This window comes from Barbus barbus (assembly GCF_936440315.1).
Source record: "Barbus barbus genome assembly, chromosome: 48".
NCBI classification, from domain to species: domain Eukaryota; kingdom Metazoa; phylum Chordata; class Actinopteri; order Cypriniformes; family Cyprinidae; genus Barbus; species Barbus barbus.
The window spans coordinates 21,025,469-21,047,480 of NC_136726.1; the positions used below are offsets into that span (position 1 = coordinate 21,025,469).

General features: G+C 34.9%; 2 protein-coding genes across 6 annotated transcripts; both read left to right on the forward strand.

The window, feature by feature from the left end:
* The first annotated feature begins 1,206 nt into the window (after positions 1-1,206).
* On the forward strand, positions 1,207-13,273 carry prkar2b (protein kinase cAMP-dependent type II regulatory subunit beta). Its single transcript, XM_079411670.1, has 11 exons — positions 1,207-1,650; positions 2,242-2,277; positions 6,253-6,305; positions 6,422-6,505; positions 7,568-7,674; positions 7,756-7,909; positions 9,440-9,541; positions 9,697-9,771; positions 10,498-10,566; positions 10,693-10,828; positions 10,907-13,273. Exons 1-11 carry the CDS (start codon positions 1,389-1,391, stop codon positions 11,038-11,040), a joined length of 1,212 nt encoding a protein of 403 aa, XP_079267796.1. The 5' UTR covers positions 1,207-1,388; the 3' UTR covers positions 11,041-13,273.
* Positions 13,274-13,792: 519 nt separating this feature from the next.
* hbp1 (HMG-box transcription factor 1) lies at positions 13,793-21,643 on the forward strand. Of its 5 annotated transcripts, none has more exons than XM_079412189.1 (11): positions 13,793-13,863; positions 15,050-15,230; positions 15,327-15,540; positions 15,626-15,749; positions 16,919-17,030; positions 17,362-17,477; positions 17,961-18,117; positions 18,204-18,348; positions 19,468-19,755; positions 20,044-20,185; positions 20,582-21,643. In XM_079412189.1, the coding sequence occupies exons 1-11, from the start codon at positions 13,849-13,851 to the stop codon at positions 20,597-20,599; spliced, it is 1,512 nt and encodes a 503-aa protein (XP_079268315.1). In that variant the 5' UTR covers positions 13,793-13,848; the 3' UTR covers positions 20,600-21,643. The 5 variants fall into 5 exon arrangements, with proteins under 5 accessions (XP_079268315.1, XP_079268318.1, XP_079268314.1 ...); XM_079412192.1 differs by having other exon boundaries at positions 13,801-13,863; positions 15,050-15,140; XM_079412188.1 differs by having other exon boundaries at positions 13,830-13,863; positions 15,312-15,540.
* The last annotated feature ends 369 nt before the right edge of the window (positions 21,644-22,012 follow it).

Genomic DNA, 22,012 nt, shown 5'->3' on the forward strand with positions numbered 1-22,012 from the left:
CAGGGAAGGTTTATCCGTCACTGACTATAAGGAATTGAGACAAAAGTCTGAACTGATTTGCCAAAAGTCGTGTTGAACTTGTTCTCAGAGTATTTTTCATAAAAGTCAGGATTCGTACTATATTATAATTTTGTATTACACTGTAAAAAAAAAAAAAGTTGAGCAACCAGCTTCAGCGGATTTGAGTTTTCTCAACTTCTTGTTTTAAGTTTATACAAAAAAAAGTTGAGAGAACTCAAAAATCTGCTGAAGTTGTTTTTTTTTACAGTGTATATTTATATACACATACATACTGTTTATTAATTTTCCTTTATAATATTTATAAACAATATATATTTTATATTAAATTACTTTATTTAAGTTTCAGATGGACACAATGGGGGTTTGATATTTGTGTTCCCTTTTCCATTTTGTAATTTCGTGATTTATTTTAATGCCATAACTGACATATTTATACATAGAATTCGAAATGTATACATTGTAACCTGCACACTTGTAAAAAACATATCTGTACATTAATTTAAACAATTACAACTTTTTTTCTACACTTCTGTATATAGTGCATAATTAAATTTTCTGTTTTGCTTTTATTAGTGTTATATTTCATCTCTACTGTGTTATGTCTGCACTATCATGGACTGTATGTTTGCACTATCTCTACTTTCTGCTGCATTGGAAGCTGTGTGTGTAAACATGCTCTTTCTGACTTCTAAAACTTATAAAGGATATGTTCAATTTATTTATTTAATTTGATTTAAAACGATTTATTTATTTATTTTAGTAGTCAAGTTTGTTTCTGTACTTAAGATGACTTTAAATAAATCTTGAGAAATATATTTCAACGAGGAAAAAGGTGTGACAACTAGCCCCGGTCCTCCCTATCATTGTCCTGAATGATTTCCATATTTATATAAGCCTGTGCCATATTTACATATACTCCAATGTAGCGATTACAACTAATACTATAGAAAACCATAGCACATGTCCAAAAATGTCATAATACCGTGATGCAATCGCAGTGATTATTTAAGAGATAGCGTTGCGTTCTAGCTCATCGCGTCGCATCCGCGTCCCTCCTGCGCAAATCTTGGGTTGCCGGTTGCCATGGTTTCCTGCATCACATGAGCGGCTTTCCTGTAGCCATCAGCGCAACAGAAAAAAGGATGCCAGCTCTTGAATTCCCTGCCATTTTTACGCCCGCGAATTAGAGGACGCGCTCGGACACGAAAGGAAACAGACGCAGATGGTGGAATAGTGAGAAATCCGTCGCGTTCCCTCTGACGCGTTTGCGGATCATTCTTCTCAGCTGACGCGGCGAAACGGGACCGACTGCTGTAACGTTACGCGCAAGATCGGGCCGAATTTTGCGCACATTTCACCGTCAGGAAATGAGTATAGAAATCCCCGAGGGCTTGACGGAGCTTCTGCAGAGCTTTACCGTGGAGGTCCTGAGGAACCAGCCGGGGGATCTGCTGGAGTTCGCGCTGCAGTACTTTACGCGTCTCAAGGAGAACGAGAGCCGCGGCGGCGCGTTTGGCAATGAGCACAATTCAGCCGCGCGAGTGGGGAAAGCCGTCAACTTCATCGAAGAGGCCATGCAGATCGACTCCGAAAACGGAGAGGACGAGGACGATGATGAAGAATTCGTAGGTAATGCATTCGTGCGTGCGTTCTTCCTTCATTCATTGCGCTGCGTCCATCCATCACATCAGCTAGATCGCCGTTCATACAGACATCCTTCATAACGATGCACAATAATGCCTTAAAACACTGATCTTTTGTTCACTGGTAACGCATGATCACACATCTCATTTTTTACCATCAAAAAATGAGTGGTCAGCTACTGCAGATGGGCGCTGGAACAAAAGACCAAGCTTAATTGGCTTTAAATGATCTTTCCGTTTTTTTATCATCTAGATGTTCTAATTTAATTGCATTTCTTATGAAAGATCTGGTCTTAATAAAAAATAATGCTGTGTGCATAAGGACAAAATATCAGCACTAGGCCTTTTCCAGTATTGTTTCTTTTTGCATGCAAATGCTTTTTATTACCATGATGATGTGTGTCATTCAGAGGGAGGATCAATTATGAGGCAAATGTTTTGATTTTGGTCAGGCTGAATGATGCTTCCTGGGAGAAAACGGCCATTACTGTGGCATCTTGAATTGAATATTTTATAGGCATTAATATTCCATTTTATTGAAATGCACTAGGAGTGATTTTTCTTTCTTTCCTTTCAGCTCCGGTTATCAACAGATTTGTCCGGAGAGCTTCTGGTAAGTTTGTCAGTTTCCGTCAATGCAGTTCACGAGTAGTATACGAGTCAGTTTCAGTAATATGATTACCAACTCCTATTTTAGGTGCATCTGAATTCATTATCGGGTTCCTGAAAAGAAAAACTAAACAAAATGTAGTAAATTCAATCCAGTGCATTCATCACATAAGTCACATCTGCATAAGAGCTTTCTATGAAGATTTATATTGTTGGTTATATACTAGTAATTTATTGTTGAACCTGATTTGGTGGCCAAAAAGAATGAAAAGAATAGTTCACCCAAAATATAAAATTGCTGAAAGTGTACTCACCCTCAGGCCATCCAAGATGTAGATGAGTTTGTTCTTCATCAGAAGAGAAATGTAGCATTGCAATGCATTTGAGCAATGCATTTACGCATTTAGCAGACGCTTTTATCCAAAGCGACTTACATTGCATTCAAGTTACAGTTTTTACATTTTATCAGCTCTTGCTTTCCCTGGGAATCAAACCCATGACCTTGGCGTTACTAGCGCCATGCTCTACTATTTGAGCTACAGGAAAGCCAATGCCAAATTGCATCACTTGCTCAGCAATGGATGTGAATGGGTGCCGTCAGAATGAGAGTCCAAACAGCTGATAAAAACATCACAATAATCCACACTCCAGTCCATCAGTTAATGTCTTGTAAAGAGAAAAACATTAAGTTGTTTTTAACTTCAAACCGTTGCTTCCGGGTAAAATACGAGTCCATAATATTGCTTTCTCCAGTGAAAAGGTAGTCTCGTCCGAATCAGGAGAGAAATATGCACGAACATGCAAAAACAGTCCAAAACTGTTTTTCACTGAAGGAAGCGTTATTATGAATTACAGACTTGTATTTTGACCAGAAGCAATGGTTTATAGCTAAAATGCCTTAATGAAGGATTTGTTTCTTACAAACACAGCTTTTGTCTTTACAAGATGTTAACTGATGGACTGGAGTGGTGTGGATTATTGTGATGTTTTTATCAGCTGTTTGGACTCTCATTCTGACGGCACCCATTCACATCCATTGGTGAGCAAGTGATGCAATGCTACATTTCTCCAAATCTGATGAAGAAACAAACTCATCTACATCTTGGATGGCCTGAGGCTGAGTACATTCTCAGCAAATTTTTCAGTTTTGGGTTAACAATTTAACGTATAGGCAGTTACTAAAAATTCCCATTTTACAGAACATCCAGTTCTGTTTAATGACCTTGCATTTGTGGTCGGAGTGCCTTTTGTCTTGTTAACATATCATTTACTGCTCTCACTGAGTGAATGAGAGAGCTAATGGTTTAATTGGGTAATGGAAGATCAGCTTTGTTTGCAGAAATAAAGTGTTTTAGATGCTGTGAAGTTCTGTCTCTCGTGGATCGCTATAAACCACAAGTGAGGATGGATGGAGGGATTTTAATGTGTTGTGCTGACAGACCGGACAGAAATAGGAAATGAAGTCTGATTGTAATGGGAAAAGTAGAAGTTTGGTGGTCAATTAAAAATAAATGAGTTTATAGGGTCAGGAAGAGGAGCATATTCAATCCTTATATTGATGTGATACTGATAGATAGATAAATAGTCCCTACATATATCTGTCAGGCACTTTATTGTAATGGAAAAAGGCTTCTATAAAACTCAGCGTTAAACGTTGTTCCCCATCTGGTTTATTTCATGTCAGGTTTGAACTCTGTGACTGAAAACAGCTCAGATCAGACCAGATGTGATCGAGAATGACATAAAATGTAGACTTACACTAAAAGTTCGGGGTCAGTAAGGTTTAAAAAAAAAAAAAAAAATTAATGCTTTCTTTTGGAAAGGATGCATTAAATTGATAAAAAGTGGAAGTGATGACATAATGTTTCAAAAGATTTCTATTTCAAATAAATGTTCTGTTCATCAAAGAATCCTCATGGTTTCCACAAAAATATGAACTGTTTTCAGCATTGATAATAATCAAAAATGTTTCTTGAGCAGCAAATACGCATATAAAAATGATTTCTGAAGGATCATATGACACTGAAAATTCACCTTTGATCACAGCAATAAATTACATTTTAGCATATATTCAAATAACAAACAGTTATTTTAAATTAAAAAATATTTCACAATATTACTGTTTTTACTGTCTATTTGGTTAAATAAATGGAGCCCTGGTGAGCATTTTAATCTTACCAACCCCAATATTTTGAATGATAGAGAATGCAGTACAGTATAGAGAAACATTGACAAAACACAAAATGTTTGACCGCTATTCTGTGATTTTTTTTTTTAGCAGATCAGATGAGCTGAATACTTGAAATTAAGGGCTAAATGTTGTGTAATAGGCCCTGGATTGATGTAAACAATCTAGAGCTGTGAGCTAGATCAGTCTAGACGGTTCCTGTAGGGTTCCTGGCCCCGAAACGTCAGGATTCACTCATCTTCGAGTGGAGTATCGATCTAGACGGTGGAGGTCCTGGTCTTATCAGCTCTGTGCTGGTATTTATAGTAGGAATAGTGTGGGCGTGTGGGAGAGGAGAGCAGCCGATCTTCTCATCTCTCTCGCTGCATGCGTAACACAGGCAGAGAGCAGCGCTGCAAGCTCTTGGAACAGATTTCACGCTAACTTTTCTCGAATAGTTCATCTAAAAATGAAAGTTTACACATTCACTGACCCTCATATTGTTTTGGAACCTGTATGACGTTCTTTCTCCAACGGAGATGTTTAGCAGAACATCTGAGCTTCTGTTTTCCATACAATGAAATTACAAAGCATTGTAAAGTTAGATAAAAGCAGCTTATACAACTCATGAACTGTATTGATTATTATCTTGAAGTAGCTTTGATTTTATATATTCAGTTTTTTATTTTAGATTAATTTTTAGCTATGTGCTTTTGTAATTTTATTAGTTTTTTTAGACAACTATATAAGTTTAATTTATATTTAATTGAATTTTAAGTGCTTTGTCATTTTATTTGTTTTCTGTCAAATATTATATAATTTAGGTTTAATTGATTTATATCAGTTTTAGTTTTCATTTTTTAGCAATTTAGTTTTGTGGTTTTGTTATTGTATTAGCTTTTTTTTATATTACTATTTAGGTTTATTTTATTTTTAGTTTATCCTTTTTATAAATTGATGTGCTTTTGTCATTTCATTTGAAATATTATTTATTTTTATTTCAGTTTTCATTTGAAGTAATTTTGTTTTGTGCTTTTGTTATTTTATTACATTTAGGTTTAATTTATTTATATTTTATCTATATTTTAGTTTTCCATTTTTAGTTATTTTGTTGTGTGCTGTTGTCATGTTATTTATTTTTTTAATAATATTACATTAATAAAATTAATGTCTTTTTATTTCATTTTTTTGAATTTTATGTGCTTTAGTCATTTTATTCTTTTATTTTAAATATTATTATTTAGGTTTAATTTATTTAATGTCTGTTTTAATCTTAATTTTTAGTCATGTGTTTGGTCTTTTTTATATTAATGTTTATGTTAATATTTTTATTTATAATTCATTTGTACTTATTTCAGTTATTTCGTACGTTAGATTTGATTTGATTAGACAGGTGTGAGAAAGCCAAACCCAAATTTAAGTTATTATTCACTGAAAACCCTTCTTCCAGCTCTTAAATTGTCACTGTATTTTCAGATTTGTAACAGAGTAGCTTGGACAATCTGTTAAAGCTCTCCTTTTATGTTTCACTAAAGAATTAAGAGTCATTAAGGTCTGGAAGAACGTGAGGATGAGTAAATGGTGGCAGTATGGTCATTTTTATGTGTTGTTAAACATTTATCCAATAAAACAGTATTTGAAAGTAGACATTAAGATTCAGATGCTGATAAAATGGCTTGTTTTTATTTTAACAGGTTGCACAAAGCGCTGTATTTTAATTGCACAGTAATGCGTCGTCTAGACAGGTTGGTTTTATTTGTTTTCGACTCTAATCCTGCTTCTGATTTACTGAATTCACTGCTCTCTGGACAGTTTGTGCGGAGGCGTACAACCCTGATGAGGATGAAGAGGAGAGAGAACCCAGGGTGAGTGGCCTCTTGAAACCTGCTATTGAAATGCTCCGGCGACAGAGAGTTCCTCTTGTATGCATTTCTGTGGCATCTGCTGCCCAGTATCCCATCATGCTCTGCTGTGCCTTCAGGTCACTCACCCCAAAACAGACGAGCAGAGACAGAGACTACAGGAAGCCTGCAAAGACATCCTACTGTTCAAAAACCTGGACCAGGTAAGATTATCAACCGAGAATAAAATGCATTTTGTTTTCAGACAACCAGTAAGATTAACATGGATGGTTTGTTTAGTTCCTGTGCTACAGGCTACTGGGAAAACAATGCTAAAAATATTGAAAATTTCTATAAAAAAAATAAAAATGTCATTTAAACTTTATATTTAATGTTGCATATTATGTATGTTAAAGAAATAAAAATGATTAAATTAACCTGTCATCATTTACTCACCTTAATGTTCTTCCAAACCAGTGTTATTGTAGTATTATTGTAAAATGTTTATTAATATTTTTGAATTAGCTTTTATACAACTTTACTTTACATTTTCAGGTTCCATTTTAATTTTAGTTTAATTTTTTTTGCTATTTTCTTATGTGCATTTGACATTTCTATTAGTTTTTTATATATATATATATATATATTTTTTTTTTTTTTTTTTTTTTTTTTTGTAGCTTTTTATATGCTTTTGTCATTTTTTATTATTATTGTTTTCTTCCTTTTTGTTGTTTAATATTAAAGTTTACGTTTATTTTATTTTTATGTCAGTGTTATATCAGTTTTGGTTTAGTTTTTATTTAAGTTAGCAGTCAAGGCAGCATTTCAATTTTGTCATTTTTCATAATATTTATATTTTATTTTATTCCAACTTTATTTCAAATACATTTTTTTTTACGTTTTAGTTATAGTAATAAATTTAGTTATAGTTAGTTATAGTTTTAATTCAATTTTTGTTAAAGTTTTTTTTTCCTTTGTTTCTATTGTGTTTGCCATTTTTGTCATATTTTACTTTATTGAAATATAACTCTTTATTAAAGTAATTAATTTTATTTTAGTAATTGTTTTCAGTTAATCTATTCTAATTCAAGTAATATTTTTTATGGTTTTAGTTAACTACAATAACACTGGGAACAAACCCAAATGTGTGCAGTTATTCACCTGAAATCTGTTAAATATCTCCTTTTATATTTGACAGAAGAAATAAAAATGACAGAACAGTCTATTTTAGCTGAACTCTCCCTTTAAGATAAGAAAGGCTCATATTTTGCCCTCCAAACCAACAGGAGCAGATGTCGCAAGTCTTGGATGCCATTTTTGAGAAGGTAGTGGTGACCGGAGAGCACATCATTGATCAAGACGACGATGGCGACAACTTCTACGTCATTGAGAGGTATAAATGATTCATCTTTGGATCTCGATGCTGGTGTTTCAACCTCTCAGACGTCGATATCTCGTTGTGTTTCTTGTGCAGAGGAACGTTTGACATCATGTTGAAAGCGGAAGGCACCACGCGGACCGTGGGCTCTTATGACAACGGTGGGAGTTTTGGAGAGCTGGCCCTCATGTACAACACGCAGAGGGCCGCCACCATCATCGCTACCTCACCTGGAGCCCTGTGGTGCCTCGTGAGTCATTTCTGTCATTATTTACCATGATTATTAAAGTGATAGTTCACCCAGAAATTTTAATTCTGTCATTAATCACTCACCCTCATGTCGTTCCAAACCCATAAGACCTTCGTTCATCTTCGGAACACAAATGAAGATATTTTTGATGAAATCCGAGAGCTCTCTGACCCTTCATAGAGTAATGATAGAATTTCATTTTTGGGTGACCTATCCCATTAACTATGGAAGCCAGTTTAATAATTTATTTATTTATTTTTTAATTAATTACTATCCTCTAATTTTTGTTATTAATGTTACTATTATTATTGTTATTATTACTGTTATCATTACTGTTGTACTTTTTTTTACTACTTTTTTTTTTTGATTAATTTATTTAATTTTTTTATTATTTTGTTTAGTATACTTCCAAACCCAACACCCAGTCTCACACACACACACACACACACACACACACACATACTCACACAAACCATGTTGGCTGTCATGTATGTTTTGTTGACCCTAGTTACTCTGTATCTGATTTGTCACCTGTAAATAGCATGTTTGTTTGCATAATAAAAAAAAAAAAAAAAAAAAAGGAAAAAAAAAAAAATCTCAGACAGTGCAGCTGAATTGCTGCTTCTCTGCAAATAAATACTGACAAGCCTTAAAAAAAAAAAAAAAAAAAAAAAAAAAAAAAACTATGGAAGCCAGCTTCCTCCCGGGATTATAAAAAAAATGGTAGTTGCGACTTTTTAATTCTGATAGTCAGAATTGAGAAAGTTAGAATCTCATGATGTAAATTACTTTCTTTCTCACAATTCTGACCTTACATATATCTCGCAGTTCTGAGAAACAAACTGAATTGAGAGACACAAACTCAAAAAAAAAAAAAAAAAAAAGTCAGAATGTGAGATAAAGAGTAGCAATTACCTTTTTTTATATATATATAATTAATACCATAAAAAAAATATTTCATGAAATAAAACAAACATTAACTGAAATAAAATATATTTAAAAAAAACTTTTTAATTCAGCGACATTTCTCATTTTCGTTTAAATTTGAAGTATTAAAATAATTAAAACTAAAATTTGAAAGTAATAAAGGAAATAAAAGACAATTTAACCATTTTACAAACAACAATTTTAACTAAAATTAAAATGAAAACATAAATAAAAATAAAATCGAATTCAAAAATAAACTATACTAGTAATAACAAAAATAACACAATCATTTACTCATTTAGTCGTATGACTCTTTCTTCTGAAAAAATAAAATAAAATATATATATATATATATGTTAATGAATTTGCAGTTGCGTGAATTCAATGCGGTTGCACTACATCATTTGCTAAACAACTGGTTTCGGCAAAAAAAACAACCTGGTATTTAGGTTTACAGTAAAATCAGATGCTTTCTCCAAGAGCATTTCATGTATTGTTTGTGTTAGAGCGCCCTCTGCTTTTCATAGAAAATACTGAAATTATAGGACTATAAAGATTCAATCTCTCCAGTGTAAAATATTATTTTTGCTTAAATGTCTCTAGGATCGGTTGACATTCAGAAGGATCATCCTAAAGAACAACGCAAAGAAAAGAAAAATGTACGAGGCTTTCATCGGGACTCTTCCACTGCTCACGTCACTGGAGGTCTGAACACACACCTTTGCATTCATCCCTGCAACTTCTACCAACATGCTATCTGCTAACTGTATTTTATTATTTTGAGGAAAGCGATTTGAGTTTTCGTCTGCATGTGCAGTTCTCTTGTCGGTTTTATAAATAAATGCGTCTCTTGTTTTCAGGTTTCAGAGAGAATGAAGGTTGTTGATGTCTTGTCGACCAAAGTGTACAACAGCGGGCAACAGATCATTGCTCAGGTTAGACAGTTTTGACACTAATACACTTTTCTACTAAGAATTTTAAGTAATTATTATGGGTTCATGAAAAACCTGGAAATGTACAGGACCTAGACATTTCTTTTACGGTTTAATTTCTGTATTTATGCTCAGCACTATTATATTTTAATCAGATGGAGTTCAATTTGTGAGTACAAACTCTATACATTTGTTTTTAAATCACAAAAAAATGGAAAAGTAATTTGAATTAATGGTTCATCCAATTTTAGTAATTTAATTATCTGTTATAATATGTATAATATAATATGAGTTCGATTTTTTTAAACAAGAAATTAATACATTTATTCAGCAAGGGTTAATTATTACAATTAAAAACACTCAGATTAAATACATTTATAAAGTCATTTATTTGTCTATTTCACATAAATGCCGTTTTCTGTGTTGTATTCTATTATTAATAATAAAACAGGTTTATTGAGCAGCAAATCAGCATATTAGCATGATTTCTGAAGGATCATGTGACACTGAAGACTGGAGGAATGATGCTGAAAATTCAGCTTTGATCACAGGAATAAATTACATTTTAATATATATTCAAATAGAAAACAGTTATTTTAAATTATAACAACATTTCACTATATTCCTGTATTTTTGATCATATAAATGCAGCCTTGGTGAGCAGAAAAGACTTCTTTTAAAAATATGAACAAATCTTACTGACCCCAAACTACTACCTTGTTTTCACAGGGTGATTTGGCAGATTGTTTCTACATCGTAGAGTCAGGACACGTTAGGATCACTATGAAGAGGAGCAAAGTGAGTCAAACGTCGTTGTTTTAACAAAGAATAAGCACAATTCGGTTCATTATGCTCTTAATAAACCAATAAATCCTTCAGCTTTAAAAGATTCACATGCATTTACATGACATTGTTATTTTTTAGTCGAAAAACGATACTGAAGACGAGGAGGTGGAAATCGCCACATGCTCTAGAGGCCAGTATTTTGGAGAGTTGGCGCTCGTCACTAACAAGCCACGGGCGGCTTCTGCATATGCCATGGACAACGTCAAATGCTTAGGTAATGCATTATAAATGATATAACAATGCATCGCAGATGCACGGCGGGTCATGTGATCGTTCACCTTGTGTTCCACAGTAATGGGCGTGCAGGCGTTTGAGAGGTTATTAGGCCCCTGCATGGACATCATGAAACGAAACATTGCGAATTACGAGGAGCAGCTGATCACTCTCTTCGGGAGTCACATCGCAATAGAGGAGCTGAATGCATGAAACCAGTTAATCAATAAACATCGCAAACTTAAAATGCAGTGAGAAACGATGAGAAAATGGTAAGTAGAGGCCTGTCATCATGGTCAAGAAATCGTGTTAACATAGGTCATAAGCTTGAAGTTATTGTTTTGCATTCACTCCGGTGTATGTCAATGATCATGATTTTTAGATGTGAAAAGCCAAATGTGAGCGTGAATTGGTTTATGGGAGTTTCTTCATGGCTATTTGGTTTGGGGATTTGGTACCGGTGTGTTTATCGAAATGCTTCTCGTTTTTTAAGCTTGGTTTGTGTTTCTTTCACATGCTGCATCTTTTACAGTGACGCCCACACAAAGACTGCATTGTTATGCCATATACAGCACAGTAATATGTTTATTTATTCTTTTAAAGCTATACTTCTGAATTTTTAAATCTGCTGTTGAGCATTTGTCAATGTTTTCAGTGTTATGCAAGTCATTTTTACTGCATTTTTGACGATCTGAGCTTCATGAATTGCATCTTGATGACACCTGTTACAAAAAATGTGAACAATTACTTATAATGAATTATGGACTACATGCCAGAGTTTAAAGTCAACATGAATACTAAATTCAACATTTACTCAGAGCACATTAGTAATAAATAAAAGTTTGTATTATAAATTGCAATGCTTCTAAAACAACATGTGTTTTCCGATAAAGTCATAAATGTATTCTGGTATGAAACACCCATTTTTTAACCATCCAATCAATTCTGATTAATAATCTTGATCTTGTTGAATATCCTATGTAACTCATAAATACTTCAGATTACAGAAGTAAAATGAGTTGCAAACTGTTTCACGTTGACTTTTATACTCAAGTTTCATTACATTTCCAGGAGTTAGTAAACTTTCAGATTGCTTGAGAATACGATATGAGAAAGAAAAGGAGATGGAGATGCACAGACACATATAAAAATTAAAATGCAGTCTGAATATTATTGCACTTTGATGCCAGTGTAATGAAAATACATAATTTAATGGAATAGCTCACCAAAAAATGAAAATTGACTCACCTTCAGGCCATCCAAGATGTAGATGAGTTTGCTACTTCATCAGATTTGGAGAAATGTAGCATTGCATCACTTGCTCAGCAATGGATGTGAATGGGTGCCGTCAGAATGAGAGTCCAAAAATCATCTCATCTAAATCAGGTGTATTACTGTGATGTTTTTATCAGCTGTTTGGACTCTCATTCTGACGGCACCCATTCACATCCATTGCTGAGCAAGTGATGCAATGCTACATTTCTCCAAATCTGATGAAGTAGCAAACTCATCTACATCTTGGATGGCCTGAGGGTGAATACATTTCAGCAAATTTTCATTTCTGGGTGAACTTGAGGTTGCACAGCGCTACATGTTTTCAATTCCTTGTTTTTGCACAATCTTTTAGAGAAACAACTAACGGTCACATAGGAATATAGGCATTGTGTATCTTCTATCAGTTTTAAAATGGTGTAGCACATTTTTATGAATTGTTCACATCTTCAATTTTTTTGAATAACTAAAGCATTTCACAAGGAATTAAGATGTATTCAACATGCACAAATTGTACATTCATATCCGTTTTCTAGATGCTCAAAAAGTTACCAATGAAATTTGCTCTCTCTGAAGAAGTCTGAATGATTCCTCTCTTTTCCTGTGTTTATTTTTGAGTTACGTTTACTTTGTTTCTGGTAGCTTTTGGCATTTTGATAATGTTCTTCAACACACTTCATTCCTGCAGTATTTGGACACTGTTTTTCTCTTGATGTATGAGAAGTTTGTCCTTGTTGATTGGATATTTTGCTTCACAGCAAGTCATATGGATCACTAGTAGTCTCCATTTCTTCCTAAAACATTACTGAATTCATTACTGTCTACCTCTAATATGAACAGCTTAGCCATCATCACCTCTTCTCATGTAGATCCCAACAGGTTTGTCTGTAGATAAACTAATCTGTAGTGAATCCCTAAACCATATCTGTGTGTCAGTGCAACTTTACACCATTTCTACCCTGTTCATCGGGGGAAAAAATAATTTTAATTGCCAACCAGTGCTCATTTCTGTACCATTTCTGTGTGAATTTCTGCCGCCTAATTGAGAAGTCGCTAATGCTTTTTATGTCCTGAAAATGGATCAAAGGTCTACAGTCTCTTGGTGCAAGAGAGCCCAGTATTATACCGTCAGTTATATTTGACTTTCCATTCAAATAAAGAACAATTTTGTATTTAAAAATCACGTTGTGTTTATTACAGCCAAGTCCTATGCTACAAATGATTCCTTTTCATTCATGCATAACATTATGATATATCATGACGCATGTTACCTCACTGAGTAACATTAGAAATAGAAATGCCATCAAAAATGAAACTTCCTCAGACGTGATATTTTAACAAAAGTGTATTTTTATATCATTATTTGGGTCCATAACCTGTATTTATGTGGCTATTTCACTTTTAATGAACTGTAATATAACCCAAATGCAAGGACCAATGTGGTTTTGTGTTTGTTTACAACGTTTTAAGACAATACATACCTCAAATCCCCATATTTAACAAAGAGGGAGGGTATTTCATTAAAAAAAAATCCGTCTCAACCAATGAAATTCACGGCTGATGTAACGGGCATGCCGAACTAGCCAATCACAAACACAATAACAAACCCATCCAAGGCTAACCCAGTGTGCGAGCGACTAGCCAATCGCGCTTCGAGCTCACCTAACTGACGTGCGTCTCCACCAATGGGAGGCCGGATCTAAAAGTAATCAGTCCTGCCTTCTCGGAGAATGCCAGAGATCCTCGGTAATGGCGACAGGTTTGGTAAGTAAAAAAGTTTTTAACGAAACAGTAATGTCAATGAAGTTTATTCTGCGTGGCTATTTTAGACGGTGACGGTTGAGTCCGCGGGGAGCAAAACGACTGTCATTCATTGTTTCGATCGCAAATGACAACTTTTTACTGGATGGGGTTTTTCTGTGACGTTTGTTGTTTTGCTTCTGGTTTAGTAATTCTGCACCTCACCATAGCGACAATAATTAAACACAGCCTGTCGTGTTTTTTCCTTAAAACCCAGAAGAAAACAGGGTCTTCATTCATTACAGTGAGGTAAAAGCAAGGACTTGATGGACCGTGTCTCAACTTGTTGACATTCTTTTGTTTACAGCTCCCGCTGTTGACATTTGAGTGCATTTTTAAGCATTTATCTTCATCGATCTAGCATCTGACAGCTGGATGGTCTGTGTAAGATGGGGTTTGATTTTATACCGCAGTTGTTAATGAATTTTGGGCGATTTTTTCAAACAAAGACCTTCGTATTGCTGCGACAACCGCATTGTTCTCGTGTTCAGTTTTAACAACGACAATATTCGTGTTAAAATGTCAGTTATAACCCAAAACATCTATGCGCTTCCGTCTGTTTTGTTTTTGTTCATTCTCGAGCGCAGGACAATCTTGTTTTCTTCCTGTGTGGAAAAACTGAAACCGTCGAGCGAGTAAAAATGGCCACAAATAAAGCTTTCCGCTCGTAAACACGGACGTATCTTCGATTGGACTTCTATCTGCGATTCTCAAAAATTATGGAGAATTTTCTAGCGCAATCTATCGCTGTTATTGATCCCCTGTTGTTACGCAGTTATGAATGAATGAGCTGCGCTGCGCATGCGCCAAGTCCCAGAAAGTTTATAAACAAGCCTTGCGTGCAATGCGGGTCACGTGACCACGCTTCACAGAAACGCGTTATTAACACGACTAAATTTGCTTTATTACGTATTCAAGCCTTGACGAATTGTGAAATTAGTGTTATCAGTGCTCAACGTGATCGAACAGTGGCCAAGAACATATTGCACAATAGGCTACCCAATACAACAGTTGTTCAAGTGTTTACTTCTGTTGTTCCTCATTCATTCATTCAAAACAAATGCCTACAGAGTAAAACCTGTGCAATAAGCTGGTTTGGAAATTACCTACCTGTCTTGCTTTCGCTTTAACGCTTCTCTTGCATTCACAGCCTGCCCAGCTGACATGTTATAATATGGTGTGGGAAGTGAAAACTCAGTCGGTCCCTCAGAGAGTCCAGGAAGTCCAGACACAGAGCTCAGGTATGGACGAGGCCTTCGATCTGCTTAAATGCAATGAGCGCCTGCCCTCCTCACCTGGCTGCCCTTCTAACGATAGTCACATGGAGTACGGTAATTAGATATGCCACTCATGTTGTCTTCTGAAAGCGTAAAAATCTAGTTTCCGATTCCAAATACTATTTGCAATGACAGTTTCGGTCTCTGCAGATGACCTGCCTGAGCTGCAGGAGGTGCAGGATGACCAGTCGACCCCGGGCGTGTTCCAGGTGGCCCCGGGCGTGTCGCATCATGAGGAGGGGCCCGTCGAGGGCCGGAGCTCCAGGCCTGAGGGCAGTGTTTCACACACAAACTGGCTGACCGAGCTGGCCAACATCGCCACCAGCCCTCAAAGCCCCCTGCTCCAGAACGCCCCACACAACCGGTCAGGAAATCCTGGCATTTATACAATTGCCCATGAATGTAAATTGCACAGCTCGGACTGTTCTGATGATGCATTTTCATTGCAGGTCTTCTCCTGTCCACATCTTCTCCAACAGTAGCAGTTTACATTCCTACGCTAGACCCCCTCTGTCTTCCAGCAGCGCCCCCAGTCCCGCCCGCAGCCACATGAGAGAACGCCGCCGCACCAGGGTACCGCTGAGGGCCTTTACAAATGCAAACACTTATAATAGGATTTCATGAATGGCTTAAGAGTTTTTGAGAATGTTATGTGCTGCTATCAAGATCCAGAATAAACGTTTTGCCACACTTGCTAATGGTGAGTGAACTGAGAAAGTTTGCCGTCCATGATAAATATATATATATATATATTAGGGCTGTCAGTCGATTAAAATCTAATTAATTACATGATGTGTTACATTTGGCTTTGAAAATACCCACAAAAGATTATTTAAAGCTATTTTTGTGTTAAATGAGAAAGTATTAAGTAGACATTACAAATAGTAGCTTTAGAAATAAATATTTTATTTGATTCAACATAAAATGTATTATACATAAACATTTAGGTTACAATGGCCTAACATAAAAGAAGATAATTTGAGAAACATTTGAGTTGTTGTTTTATTTCCGTTTATGCAATGAATGTCATTGGTAACCAAAACAGCTTCGGTACCAAGAGTCTTCAAAATACCTTCTTTCATGTTCCACAATAGAAAGTAAGGCATTCAGGTTTGAGTGAATGATGACAGATATATAAGCCATTTTGACATTTACAGCATATCAGTGTAATTTTAATATCATTTATATACTATTATAGTATTTATTTATATTTTTAATTAGGTTTTATTTTCTTTTTTATCATGGTTATTTTAGAATTATTTATATACAGTCATTTGTATTGATATTTTTAATTAGCTTTCATTTTAATTGAATATTTTGTGTGCTTTTATCATTATTTTTAAAATTACTATTAAACTTTATTATTTTAGTTTTAGTTCGTTTTTACTTTTTATTTATTTCCAGTTAGTAATCGTAGTGCTTCAACATAAATGTATTTCAGTTATAGTTGCCAAAAGCACATTCAATCTAATACTTATATTTCATTTATTTCAGCTTTATTTCAATAAACAAAAATAATCTGAATAGTTTTAGTTGTCCTAAACTGTAATAACCCTGGTTTTAATTTTAGTAATATTGCTCAGTTCGACTGAAAGCATGCATTATGTTGCGGTTCCTAATAAAGTTAGCGGCCACATGGCGCAGTAATCTTATTTACTGTTAATTTTAGACCCTGGCTGAGAGTTAAAGAGTAAATAGCATATAGTACATACTTTTGAGGCTGTTTTATGTGCGTTTTACAGGCCAGCAGTGAGTCAGAGTCAGGCATTTTCTGCATGTCGTCTCTGTCCGATGATGATGACCTGGGATGGTCCCATTCCTGGCCCTCCACTGCCTGGCATTGCTTCCTGAAAGGTAAAGACATGTTCCCAAAAACTTTAGGAACAAAATAACAGCTGATATTGTGATGGTAGTTTTATTTATCGCTGAGTTCAAGAAATGTGGTGAACAGCACCTTCTGCTGTTACAAATGCGGAGCAGCAGGAGTAAAAGGGGAAAACAGGCGTGTCTCTGGGTCACAGGAGGGCCAATGAGTCCTCAGAACAGATTCTGGTCCTCACACCCATGTTTGGTTCTTACATAACTGTATTGAAATTTTATTTTTACTGTGTTTAGGCTTAACTTTTCTGTCTTTTGATATATGGAGATCTCTTTTCAAACACTTGTCTCTGTCTTTTTCCTCCAGGAACACGTCTACGCTTCCACAAAGGTCAGAATGTGGAGTGGCAGGATGCAGAGGATGTGATGGAGTCGGATGAAGATTCAGATGATGAGGGAGGAACACAGTCCAACCCAATGAAGGTAATGATGTACACATCAGTCAGATGTCATTCTTTCACCTTTTAAAGGAATAGTTCACTCAAAAATGTAAATTTACTGAAAACGTACTCATCTTCAGGCCATCCAAGATGTAGATGAGTTTGTTTCTTCATCAGATTTGGAGAAATGTAGCATTACATAATTTGCTCAACAATGGATGTGAATGGGTGCCGTCAGAATGAGAGTCCAAACAGCTGATAAAAACAATCCACAAGAAATCCACCTGATTCAGATGAGAGAATGTTTTGGACTCTCATTCTGACGGCACCCATTCACTGCAGAGGATCCGTTTCTCCAAATCTGACAAAGAAACAAACTCATCTAGATCTTGGATGGGCTGAGGATAAGTACATTTTCAGCTAATTTTCATTTTTTGGTGAAACTGATCCATTAATGAATTAGCCACTATTAAAAATGCATGAAAAATCGTATTGCCAAAGTAATTTAAATTTGTTTGTCTCGCAGAGTTACGGCTCTGATGGGCTGAAGCTGGTGGTCTTTGAGGAGAGTGTGTCTTTCGGCCAGTCTGTCCTGAAATTAACCTTTAACCCTGGTTCCTCTGAAGCAGGGCCTCTGACCGTTGAGTGCAGTTTGGACCATCCGTTTTTTGTGAAAAATAAAGGTAAATGCAGAAGTCTGTTTCTATGCAGTATCATTAAAAGATAATGTGATTTGGGAATTTTAGTCTTATCTGTGCATGTGTGTTAGGGTGGTCTTCTTTCTATCCGAGCCTTACTGTTGTACAGCACGGCATTCCCTGCTATGACATGGAGGTTGGAGACTTGTGTCTGCCACCAGGACACCGCGACGCCATCAACTGTGACGACTCAGTCGTTTTTGACACTTTTAGGAGGTACCAGTGTTGTTAACAAGAGCTGATAAAATGTAAAAACTGTAACTTGAAAGCAATGTAAGTCGCTTTGGATAAAAGCGTCTGCTAAATGCATTAATGTAAATGTAATGTAAATAAATGTTATTGTTAATGACAACTAACACTATTAATAATAGTTTTCCATAATTGAAGTAAAGCTGAAATATAATACAATACATAAAAATAGAAAAACACTAAATGTTTTCTTGGTAATTACCTGAAATATAAGTTGAAGGACTAAAATTGAAAGACAAATTAAAGCTAAATAGAAATATATAAAAAACAAACTAATAAACAATCTCAAAATCACTAATAAAATAAACAATAGTACATAAAACTACTAAAATTTAAACTAAAATGAAAATGGAAACTTATAATTTATAACAAAAAATAAATTCAGCATATAAATACCACAGTAAAATATAAATAATAATAAAATAACACTGTGAGGTTAAAACAAACAAGTATTTGGTCCCATTTAACTCCAAAATCAAAAGAAAAAAAAAATCAAAGCCTACATTTTTCAAACAATTAAGGATTTTTTTTTTTTTACCCCGATTATAACAGTATTTTCATGTTCAAATTAATGGAATGTTTCCGATTTTTGTTCTTGTAATTACTATTATTTTCAAGGGTGATTCTCATTACATAATAAAAATAAAAAATAAAAAATAATAAAAAAACAACAAATTAAAGACAACAGAACAAACACTACCATAATGTGCAAACACTTCATATAATTGATCTATTTTTTCACATTAATGTTGAGATTATGGCAATGAGAAACTGCATGGTTAAATGTCAATATGATTTATTTAAGCTAAATGTAATTTTGTTTTGTTTTCGTGTCATGTAAGACCTAATTTGCTACTTGACTAGAGTCTAGAGTCTCTTATTTAATTTTAGTTTTAGTTTCTATATATATGAATCTTTTAATATTGGTATTACTATATATTATCCTATTAGTATTACTATTATAGATCCTATTATTTATAAATTATTAATAATAATACAAATATAGAGAGATATCATCTGAATTAGCACTGAATTGGGTTCAACTTACTGTGTTTAAGATGTTGACTGTTTTCTCACCCCACACAGTTATGACTTCACCCCTCTGGACTCTTCCGCCGTGTACGTTCTGAGCAGTATGGCACGCCAGCGTCGGGCATCGCAGTCCAGCAGGGGCGCTGTGAGTCCCGATTGTGACAAACTCGAGGCCCTCGGCTCCTCCCATCACTCCCCCAGCAGCAAATCACAGCGCAGCCATGCCTCAGGAACCTCTGGAGCCACACCCACAAAGTGCAAGCGGCCAATGAACGCCTTCATGCTTTTTGCCAAGAAGTACAGGGTGGAATATACACAGATGTACCCCGGCAAAGACAACAGGTGTGTGGATGTGCCGCGAGCAGATTAATGTTTGCATTAGCTATGCTACAAAACCTGCTTTTTTTGTTAATTAAAATAAAGCTGAAATCAAGTAAAATAAAAATATTATATGGAAAAATATTAGAAATGTTGCTTGAGCAGCTAATTTAAATAAAAGTCTAAGTTCAAGTACAAAATAATTAAAATTTGTCAAAACAGTTCAAATGCCACACAGTAGTGTAATATGTACTTTATACTCCAGAAGTGAAATTTGTCTTTAAGTGAGGTTTCCATGTCTAATTTACTCAGAGCCATCAGCGTGATTCTGGGAGATAAATGGAAGAAGATGAAGAACGAGGAGAGGAGGATGTACACCATGGAGGCCAAAGCTCTGGCCGAGGAGCAGAAACGTCTCAACCCTGACTGCTGGAAACGCAAGAGAACAAACTCGGTTAGCATTTTTTAAATTAGCATGATTATTGTTCATTTTGTGAATCTGTTTTTAAAAGAAAATTGCTATGGAAGCTTGATTTTGAATAAAATAAAAAAGGTAATTACAACTTTTTCACAGAGATCTTGCAATTTTGACATTTTTGAGATTAGATCTTGTAATTTTTTACTTTTTTCCCCCACAGAATTAATTGTGACTTTTTGATCTTGCAATTAGGATTTTCTTCTCAGAATTATGAGTTTATATTTACAGTTCTGACTTTTTTTTTTTTTTTTCTCAAAATTGCAAGACAAAAATCCAAATTGTGAGAGAACGAATTAGCAGTTTTAATTTTTTACTCCATGGTGGAAAAATATATATTAATATTCATAAAAAATGTTCTTTCCATTTCGCTAGGGCTCTCAGCAAAACTAGACTAAGGATTGTCACAGAAAAAACATGAACTGGACAGCAGGAGACGGACACCGACACACATTCTCTCGAAAGAATGATAAACCGCAACTGTGATGCTTCTTGCTTTAGGAAAAAAAAAAAAAAATGGATCATTACAACGAAACATCTTCACAAGAAGAATTGCGAAAGAGAAATTACATTTTAAAAATATATGAACGAAAGGCAAATCATATAATAATATGCGATATAAAATGTAATGTAGTCAACTAACAGTGCTTATGTATTTTTCTTATCCTTTCAAAAACGAAGAAAATGCCTTACTCTTCCAAAGCAAGACAACGCTCAGTTCTTCTATCAGGTAATTTTGTATTTCTAGGCTTGAAAGGTGCAACCCTGTGGTGCTATTTTACTGAGGCCGAAGGAGCGATATTATACAAATAATGTCTATTTTTAAGTGTAAAAAGGGGAAATGTAGATGTTAGCTTGTTTTTTCAGCTGTTCATATTAATTGTATTTGTATAACTCAACTTATTGCACAGACTCAAATGTATTGCAAATAGACGAATGATGTTTAACTGCATATTCGTCGTTGTGCTGGAAAGGGGTTGAATTTCATTTGACGTCAGTCCAGCCTTGGCCATATTCAGTGTGTGTCTGCATACCTGTGTGTGTGTGTGTGTGTGTGATAGCCATATTGTGCATGGATAGAGTCCCACACACAAGCGCATAAGTACAAAGACACGCATGTTATCGCGTACAGCACTTCAGGGCCATGCCTTCACTGTAAGTGTTCTTGTTTTTGCACTTTATATTCATATATATATATAACCTTATAAACCAATAAATGTATACAAGCTGAAATGTGTAAAAAAATCTATATATCTTGCTAAGATGTATCCTCTGACACAATCATGGCCAAACTGAGTGTTGTGCTTTGTGTGTTTGCCATTGGATTACATTACAAATACATTTTGTTAATATTGTACAGGTCAACGTTCCCATCCATTTCTTGCACAAACTATTCTTGTATCATATTATAAATAAAATTTTAAACTCGCTACCCTAAACATTTGCAACCTTTCTTTGTTTTCTTGACGTAAAAAAGGTTCAAGGCTTAACGCTGGAATAAATACACACTATTTAGAAAGTATAGCCACAAGATGTAAGATTTTCCCTGTGACTAGAGTGATAAATGGCTTGTAATATAATCAGTATTAGTGCTTAAACTTGCCTAATCATGTATTATACTGTAGCCTATAAAAGAGTCGTAAATATGGCACAATACACTATTAATATAAGGTAATTTTTCAGGTGTTTTACCTGCATTTTGCACTTCATTGTGTTGTTTTAGAGTTGACGGAAATGTCTGTAAAGTTAAAGGACAATGTCCTGGCAGAAAATTACCGTACTTTTTAAACATTTTTTATAAAGTGC

Coding starts and splice junctions, on each gene's coding strand:
- prkar2b (XM_079411670.1), top strand. CDS start 1,389: ATGAGTATAGAAATCCCCGAGGGCTTGACGGAGCTTCTGCAGAGCTTT. Junction 1,651..2,241: donor CGATGATGAAGAATTCGTAG/GTAATGCATTCG, acceptor CTTTCCTTTCAG/CTCCGGTTATCAACAGATTT. Junction 9,772..10,497: donor GGCAACAGATCATTGCTCAG/GTTAGACAGTTT, acceptor TTGTTTTCACAG/GGTGATTTGGCAGATTGTTT.
- hbp1 (XM_079412188.1), top strand. Junction 15,231..15,311: donor CGATAGTCACATGGAGTACG/GTAATTAGATAT, acceptor TTGCAATGACAG/TTTCGGTCTCTGCAGATGAC. Junction 17,478..17,960: donor CACAGTCCAACCCAATGAAG/GTAATGATGTAC, acceptor TTTGTCTCGCAG/AGTTACGGCTCTGATGGGCT.